The 9,153-nt window shown below is 51.9% G+C and overlaps 1 protein-coding gene across 1 annotated transcript; it reads left to right on the plus strand.

Annotated features, from left to right (window-relative positions):
* The first annotated feature begins 386 nt into the window (after nt 1-386).
* Nucleotides 387-8,222, plus strand: CD177 (CD177 molecule). Its single transcript, XM_037152280.2, has 9 exons — nt 387-438; nt 514-654; nt 920-1,105; nt 1,768-1,887; nt 2,040-2,156; nt 6,276-6,416; nt 7,060-7,245; nt 7,378-7,509; nt 7,767-8,222. Exons 1-9 carry the CDS (start codon nt 387-389, stop codon nt 8,006-8,008), a joined length of 1,317 nt encoding a protein of 438 aa, XP_037008175.2. The 3' UTR covers nt 8,009-8,222.
* The last annotated feature ends 931 nt before the right edge of the window (nt 8,223-9,153 follow it).

The following is a 9,153-nucleotide window of genomic DNA, read 5'->3' on the forward strand; positions in this document are numbered from 1 at the left end:
CAAGGTCGGGGTGGGGACCTGCACAACTGGGCTCAGGAGGAAAAAGGGCTGGTGATCTTCACCAATGGGGGCTGGGGGTCCCTCAGTTTTTAAGTGTTCAGGGGTCTGGGTTCTGGACTCTTGGGTCTGAGTGAGGAGGAAGATTGGACTTCTGCACCTGAGAGAGAAGAGGGCTGGGAGGCTGGACTCACGGGACATAAGGAAGAGGAAGGACTCAGGTTTCTTGGCCTTTCAGCTGGTGAGACTCAGAGGATAGGTCCAGGCCAACCTTGGCAAGGTCATCCACTCCGCACCCTTTCCTGGCTGCCTTGGGCAAAGAGAGGTATAAAAGAGCTCAGTTTCCTGGGAGAAAGAGCAGTAGCGGGAGAGTTGTAGCAGCCTTGACCATGAGCCCTACTCTGCTGCCAGCCCTCCTGGGACTCACCCTCATGCTGCCCCGTGAGTGAAGACTCCAACTTGGGAGGGGATTTTCTGGGAGGATGAGCTAAGATGGATTTGCTGTTCTCATCTCAGGAGCCCAGGCCCTGACCTGTCAGTCAGGAACTCTGCTGTCTGTGAAGAATGTGACAGAACTGCCCTTTCAGTGGACAGCAGATAAGAAGATCTGCAGCGAGGGCTGGGGTTGCCAAGACACGCTGATGCTCCTTGAGAATGGTGAGATGGACCCCATACACCCCAGGCATGACCACCACTCTCACATGTGCAGGGATCTCCCTCCTCCTCCTGACCAGTCCTACCTGTGTTCTGTGTGGAGACTCAGGAGACCCCCTCCCTCATACCAGCAGCTGTCCCCTCCTTCAAAGGAGGAAGACTTGGGAACCCAGGTACCTCCTCTCTAGCCTCTCACCCCAGCTACAGACCCTCCATCTAGGAACCCAGAATCCCGATCCTCACCCAGCTTGACCCCTCTGTCATTCAGGACCTCAAGTGCTCCTAGTGCTCACCAAGGGCTGTACCCAGGAGAAGGATCAAGAGGCCTGTATCACCCAGCACCGGGCAGGCCCTGGCCTCTCCATTGTCTCCTACACCCGTGTGTGTCGCCATGAGGACCTCTGCAATGACCTCTCTACCACCGGCCCTCTCTGGTCCTCACCCCCTCCTGCAGGTGAGACAAAGAGGGAGAGGAGAGAAGAGAGGGTATAGGGAGGAGGGAAGCACAGAGGGACTGTTCGCTTAGACCCCTCCTGGCCACCCAGCCTGTCCACACTCCCCAGGACTCCCTCCCCTGGCACAGCTTCCTCTTGCAGTCCTGGGGCAGCAAACCAGACTGCACCTCAGACTCTGGCGACAGCCTGAACCTGGGCCGTGCTCCCTTTTCTATGCTGTTGGGCATGGTGCACTCATGTTTCATTTAGGGCTTTGGTATTTCCTCTTCTGAAGTTAACTTGGCCATAGCTTTTCACTAATTTTGTGTGTATCCTAAATGGGGTTTGGGGTGATGATTTGCCTTCTCTTTCTTTCAGGCATCCTGTTGGCTGGGACTATGTAGTGGATGTGTGGGTGAACTCTGCCCTGGTTCCTCCCAGGGCACCCCTCTTGTATCAGTCCCTGGTGCCCCTCCCAGATCTCATGCCACCTCTTGGTCTCTCCCCAACCACATGACACCAATATCCTGCACCCCAGGTCAACATGAGAGAGACCTGAGCAGGGCAAGTCTGGGAAGACTGAGGAGGTTAATTCTGGGGTCAGCAAATAGGATTGGGTAAAAGGCACCAGATACAAACGCAGAGGCAGCTCAGTCTTCCCTTCTGCCCTCTCACCTCCCAGTCCCAGGGTCCGTGCGGTGCCCAGTCTGCTTGTCTACAGAAGCTTGTGAATCTGCAACAGAGGTGACGTGCCCCATTGGTCAGTCACACTGCTACAATGGGATCCTCCAGTTCCAGGGAGGTGAGCTGGGACATGGGGGTCCCTGCAGGCATTGAAGTCAGGGAGGGTAGCTGGGACCTGGGACTTGGAGGAGGGTGGGCCTGGCTTCTTAGGGTTGGATGGTCCCAGTGGTGGCACCTCACCCTCTTACTCTGCCTGGGCCCTTTTTACAGGGGGAATCAGCAGCACACTGAGAGTCCAGGGATGCATGTCCCAAGCAGCCTGCAACCTGCTTAATGAGACTCGGGAGATCGGGTCCTTGTCTGTGAGTGAAAAATGTGGTACTGATGGTGAGTTCCATGCCCTGAAAACAATTCTGTGACCAGCCCTGAAGCCTTAGGATACAATGACCCTTGTGAAAGTCCTACATCCTGCACATCCCACCAACACTAGCACCCACAAGTAATGAAGAAGTTTATTCCTCACTCAGACAGTGTAATGTGAGGGATTGTTGTGGTAGGTGCTTTGAGATAAAGGTACTCATAGGAGGCTTCCACCTGAAGGGGAGAGGATGCGCGGTCCAAGGGACCAATATAGGACAGGACCTCGCTGGTGTGTATTTTAAGAGACACCAGGACTGGTCAACTAAGTGAGGGTAGACTGTCCATGTGGGAGGGAACACAGAGAAAGGTCAAGTGGAATGCAGGGCTGGCTGCTTTGAATTCTGCTTCATCCATTGGATGTAGAAGGGAGTGCAAAGTGCCTGGTTTTCATGCTGGGAGTGACTCATTACCTTTAGTTCTATGCCCCCACACTCTTGACCTTGGGAAGCCTTGCATCTCTCACCTCTTCTCAACCAGCCTACCTCCCCCATCCTCATCTATCCCCCACCCATGGTACCAGAGCACCCCAGCAGTGGTGCTGTAGAGGAAGGAAGGTCAGAGAAAACTGAGGGTGCTTCAGCTGTTTTAGGGACAGCATAAGCCAAGCAGGGACATTGAAAGTGTCCCCACTCACCCACACAAACACAGCCCAGTCATGCGGGAAGACTGACAATGGCCTGGAGTGTCTGAGGAGAAGCACAGGAGTCAGGGAGGGGAGCGGGGACTTAGCAGAGTGGGAAGAGAACCTTCTTTGTCCAAACCTCAGTTTCCTCATCTGCCCATGGCATCCAGCCCTTAAAGCTTCAAGAAGAACATTGAGTGGATTCAGCAAACAGTCCTCAGTGCTTGGATCCCTCTGGATAGACTGGCAGTGTTGAGCACAAGGTTTGGAGGTCACCAACAACAATGTTTATAGCCTGAGGCAGCACCAGGGCTAGCACAGGGTGAAAAGTCAGTTTGTGTAGGATTCCAAGGTCTCCTGTGGGGACTGCAGAGGACTCAGACCCTGTCCCTGTCCTAAAGGGCATCTAGGACAAGGAGATAAGACATCACAAATGCAGATGGTCACAGAGCTGTGGTGAAGGGGCCCTGGGGAGCTGTGAGCAGGGAAATAGTAATGTCCTGGGGGGTGGGTGTCAGGAAGGTCTTCACAGAGAAGGTGACCTGTGAGCTGTGCCTCAAAGATTAGCTGCAGTTTATTAGTAGAAGAGGAAGAAGACATGAACAAGCAAAGGAAACAGCATGTGTATAGGCCTCGAGATGGGAATGAGCCTGCTGTTTTCAGAAAGGGCCCCTCAGCTCAGTCTGAGAGGTCTCATCAAGAGGATGGGTGCAACTGGGACTGGGAGGTGATTACCAGTTGTTCAGGTAGACAAGATGTGTGTGGACAACCTCAGAAGAGGTAATCCAAGCAGAAGGATCAGTGGTGCAAGGCCAGGGAGGCCAGACCTGATCTGGAGCACGTCTTGGGAATGGATATTGGTGCTGGTGTGGGGAGGGAGGGTGGCGCAAGGGTTCACATTTCTCCTGGGCCAAGGGAAAGATGGAAAGGTATTGGCCACATAAGAACAGTCTGAGTCCCTCTTTTTTATTAATTCTTGTCAGTTGTCTGGCCCTCATCTCTGAGACTAGGAAACATTCTTAATCCACAGGGCATTCCTGAAACAAATCAAACATAATCCATGCAACCACACAGATACACACACAATACACACTACAGACATAACCAGACTCACAATGCTACATGGACACGACACATCACATACTACACTCATGCCTTTTTATACCTTATAACATATACCACAGACCTCATATACCACATACCACACACAACACACAGATCACACAACACATCACATGCCACATACACCACACATAAACTAAACACAGACACAAAAAACTGATACCATGCTGCACCTGGGCAAAAAACACAACATTCATCATACCCACATACCACACATACTATACAAACCATGAAAACACACTATATACATGTCACACACCTCATACACTCCCCCACATACCATATACAGACACTCCACAAGCCACACACATGCCACATAAAACACAGCTACAATGTCACAAATGAATATTCCTAATGCATAAACTTGTTCTGTTGGCTTTCAATATTGGAGTTAGATCTTAGGGGATGTGTCTGCCCTCCATGGTTCAGTTCACTTCAGGAGTTTAACAAACATTTATTGAGCAACAGTAAGACCAGGCATCCGAAGTTGAGGTAAAAACAAGACATCATGGAGGAAAAAGAGCATTCCAGGGTGACAGACAGCTCCCAGGAAGACCTGGGGCCAGGGGATGGCTGGGTGTAAGAGCACAGGTTGCCCAAAACAGGCCATGGCAGGAGCCCATTGAAGAACAAAGAGCTGGAACATGAATGGCCTTGGCTGCTGCCCACCCTTAGGCACTGGGCTATAGTGCTAGTAAGGGCGGTGGGTCTGCACAGTCAGGAGGAGAACAGCAGCGAAGAGCTTAGGTCTCAATCAGGGAGATGTGGGTTCCTGTCTGGGTTGTGCCACTGAACCAGCTTTGGAGGATCACCACCTCTGTGAGCCTCTTTCACCAAACTCAAGGAGGAGTGGGTGATTCCAGACAGTCAAGAGCAGAGGGGCACATACCTGGGGTGGGTGGGGGCCTGCTGAGGGTTCAAAAAAGAGCTCAGAGGCCAGCGTAACTTCAGAAGTGTGTTCAAAAGAGAGCAGATCAGGACATGTGGATGGAGAGGCAGGGCCTCTGGGGCCAAAGAGAAAATTTTATTATGAGTGTGGTGGGAAACTATTCAAATCTTCTGAGCAGAGGAGTGATATGAATCAACCAACCTTTTATGGAGATTCTACTGGCTTCTGAGTAAGATATAGAGTAAGTGGGAGGTGGGTGTGGGGTAGAGACCCCCAGGGAAACTCAGAAAGAAGCAGGTGTGAGCCAATAGGGTCTCGAACACTGGTGGAAGCAGCTGAGGTGGTGAGAAATGGCCAGGATCTGGAGTCATTCTGTAGCTCAAGCCAACAGGATATCCTGATGGGTGCAACATGGGGTGTAAGACATAGAGATTGTTAAGAGTGACAGCAATGTTCTCAACTTGAGCGACTGCAAGACAGGAGATGCTGTTGACTAGCATGTGGAGAGTGGGGGAGGGGCGAACGGGAGCCAAGCTGAGAGGAGGGCAGCAGGAGCCATGATGTTGTGGTCTGTGAGGTGAGGGAATGAGTGCTCCTGCTTCATGAGGCTGCTGTGAAGGTTGCACATGTTGGTGGATGCTGTGTCATCAGTGCAGGAGTTCCTGCATCACATGACACATCCCTGCTGGTGATACAATGGCTGTAAGTGAAGGTCTAGGCTACTGGGTTTCACACTGGACCCCTGAGGACCTCAGAGTCCAAGGTAGCCAAGCAGAGTTATCAAACCCTGTCTTCTCCATCACTAGCTCAGGGAGCCCAGCTTGGCTAATTATTAGTGATAGGACATGGGGAAGTCTACTTCACAACTCCTCTGCCTCTGTTTTTTATCTTGAAAATGGGGAGCAGTAAATAACTTCACCTACTCTGGTGGTCACTGTGAGAAAATGAGGTAACCTGGATGAGAGAGCGCCTTGGGAACTTTAAAGGGGCTACTCCCCAGAAAGCAGTCTCCACAGCTGGGCACATAGTAAATGCTCAGTACGCACACTAAGCATTGGAGGAACTTTGGGACATAGGGTTTCTCAGTTAAAAGAACATAAGGTGTCAGTCTACACTCCTTGTTATCCAGATGAGGATCTTGAACCCCAGCAAGGGAAGCAGAGATGGCTCAGGTTAAAAAAGATCCATCTTTCTCTGCCACACCCCAGGGGAGGATCAGACTTCAGGGGTGTTGAGCAAGGTCCCTGCAGATGCTGGAGCAGAAGTGGTGGTGTAAGGAATAGGGGCGGGCACAAACATCACAGGTCTCTTCCCCACGTGAGATCAAGTGACTGTGTCCAGGTTACCTGAGAGTGACTGAAGAATGTGATCACCTTCCCAAACACGGGATCTGGAGGGGGAGACATGGCTTGTTCCTGGGCTGACACAAATGCTGGTGATTTCTTCTTTCCAGCTTCTCGGACCTGTCAACAGGGGATCACGCATCAGATTAAACCAAATCTGGCTAAGGAACCCATGGAATGGAATGCAATTACAAATGTGACATGTGATTTGGAGGAGGTGTGTCAGGAGACTCTTCTGCTCATAGATGTAGGTGCGTGGACTGTGTACCAGGGTGGGACCATGGCATGGCATCCTGAGTCTCCCATCCTGGATTCTGTTCCCTGAACTTCCTACCTACTTCAAATGCCTGGAATTCTACACCTCACTCTTTCTCTTTCTGCACCTTGCTGTCCCCTTCTGATAACTAGGTGCTAAATGTTACTACCTACTGTGCTGGGACGTCATGAGGATATATCTGATGGTCCATGCAGGTCTGAGAACAGAGCTGGTACACAGTAACTTCAGTGACTTTAAGCCTTGCTAAGCATGTGTTTTCTGCCAGGCTCTGTAGATCCTATTGGGTCTGCCTTCCTGCAGCTCTATGCACCAGTGGGGAAGCAGAAAACCCAGAAGAGAAAGGAGACAGGGAGAGTAGGTGAAGACTGGAATTTGGAAAAAGGGAAATCAGGGAAGGCTCTACTGAGGTGGTATCTGAACAAGAACTGAGAGGGGACAGAGCTGAGGGGAGGACCCAGGCTTAGGCTCCAGTCTTGGCCCTGCCTGCAATCACCCATGCTCTTGTACTCAGGGAATCTACATTCACCATCTGCCTGCTAAGCATCCAGGAATCCCTGGCTCCTGTCTCCCTCAGAGCCTCCCCTAACCTCACCCACCTGTCACTCTCCCCCCCACAGGACCCACATCACTCATTGTGGGGAGCAAAGGCTGCATCAAGACTGAGACACCGAATTACCAGACTGTCTCCATCTACTCAGGGCCCCCTGGAATGTTCATTGCCTCCTATGCCCATTTCTGCTCTTCCAACGGGTGCAACAGTGCCAGCAGCACCAGTGTCCTGCTGAACTCCCTCCCTCCTCCAGGTAGGGGAGCCAGGGGAAGGGGGAGAAAAGGGGCATGAGGAGATGGTACCCCAGAGACAAGAATCTTTGGGTTCAAGGAGGGTGCCTGCAGCTTGGAGAACTGTGCACCCCAATGTTCCCTTTGCTCCCCAGCTGCCCCTGTCCCAGGAGACCTGCAGTGTCCCACCTGTGTGCTGCTTAGTGGAGTCTGTACAGACTCTGAAAATGTCATGTGCCCTAAAGGTACCACTGATTGTTATAACGGTTACATCGGTCTGGAAGGAGGTGAGTGCTGAAGGCCAGGTCCCAAGGATGAAGGTACTTATCACTGCTGCTATAGAGGGAGGGTGTTTGAGACCCTGGCTCTTGGGCTTCAGAGTAAGGGTGTTGAGTACCCAAAGTTTTAGATCTGAAGGTGGGGAGGCTGAAGAGCCTGATCTGCTGGTCTGAGGGGGGAAGTGTTAGGGTCTGGGACTCCCGGGTCTTAGGAATTTAAGTGTGCACTACTTTAAGACCCTTCTGACTCTGTCTTCACTCTCTAGGTGGGCTGTCCTCTGCGCTCAGCATTCAGGGCTGCATGGCCCAATCTTCCAACTCATTGCTAAACCACACCAACATGATTGGACCATTCCACACAGTTGAGTTCCCTCAGGCTGTCAATAAAGATCGCCAAAGTGGAGCTGCTCCTGCCCCCTGCCTGGCTTGGGTGGTGGGGCTGGGGCTGTCTCTAGCTCTTTGTTGTGGGATGACTTCCATGTTCACTCTATTTCCCTGTGATTCTTAGTCCCTGCTGACCCCTAAACCAAATCCTCCCTGTGACCTCACAACCAAATGCCGGGTTATTTTACCATCTTCTCCATGAGTTCTCATCCACACACACAACCACACATTTTGTGACCTGGTAGCAACATATGGAAGGGCCTGGGAGCAGCTGAACTGGCCCTGTGGGAGCTGGACACTCCAACAGTGGCCACATGTGTCTGATGAATAAAGGCATTGTCTTTTCTCCCAGTGTGGGGCTTCTCTATGGGAGGGGAGGGCAGGGCTCACAGAGATCTGGGGTGGGGAGGAGACAAATCCGGAGAGAGATTCACCATGTCAGGCTCATCCTTCACTGGTCTGGTGCACGTCTCCATCCCAGCTGGGGAGGTAGCAGAGCCTTCGGGGTTCTGCAGCTGCAGGTCATCACCATGACCTGGGAGGTGAAGGTGCACTTTGACCTATGAGGCTTCTACTTAGGAGGCAGGTCCCCTGCCTAATCCCACCTGAATCACTCGACCTATGGGCTTGTATGAAGTGGGAAAACAAGAGGGTGTGCACAGTTTCCTGAGGCTGATGTCACAGGTCCTGTTACCATCCTAGGTGAGATTTTCAGGCATCTCCTTTTGAAGGGCTCCACACACCAATATACTCAGACTCATTTTCTCTGGGCTCCAGCATTGAGGCAGCAGCTTGAAGGATACCAGTGGCATACAGGGAGGAACTGAAATGTCTGGCATCAGGGTGAGAGGTAGGGGACACCTTCCTCCCTGACAGAACTGCAGGCAGTGGCCATTGTTCCTTTTCTGAGCCCTCTCCCACACAGAGACACAGAGCAATGGCACCATATCTGAGGCTCCATCAGTCTGGCTCACACAGTTTGCCCTGTCCTGGTGATTAACTAAGGCTTCACCCCATACAACTTAGGGGACCACACAAGCTGATAACAGTAGCTTTTTCATATGAAGGGCTCCACTAGGTACAGGCTTCAGAGCTTCCTAAATCCACTCAGACAAGCAATAGCTGAACCCAGTCCCTGTACTTCTTGCAGAGTAGCCACAGGTCTGTCACTACAAGCAGCCATCTGCAGATTGCTTTATAGCTTATGCTAGGTGGCCCCAGACAGAACACAGGTGGTAGGTGACCTTGGCCTCCACTGCTCAAGGAACC

Source organism: Artibeus jamaicensis, unplaced genomic scaffold, assembly GCF_021234435.1.
Source record: "Artibeus jamaicensis isolate MK-2021 breed Jamaican fruit bat unplaced genomic scaffold, CSHL_Jam_final scaffold_11, whole genome shotgun sequence".
Classification (NCBI taxonomy): domain Eukaryota; kingdom Metazoa; phylum Chordata; class Mammalia; order Chiroptera; family Phyllostomidae; genus Artibeus; species Artibeus jamaicensis.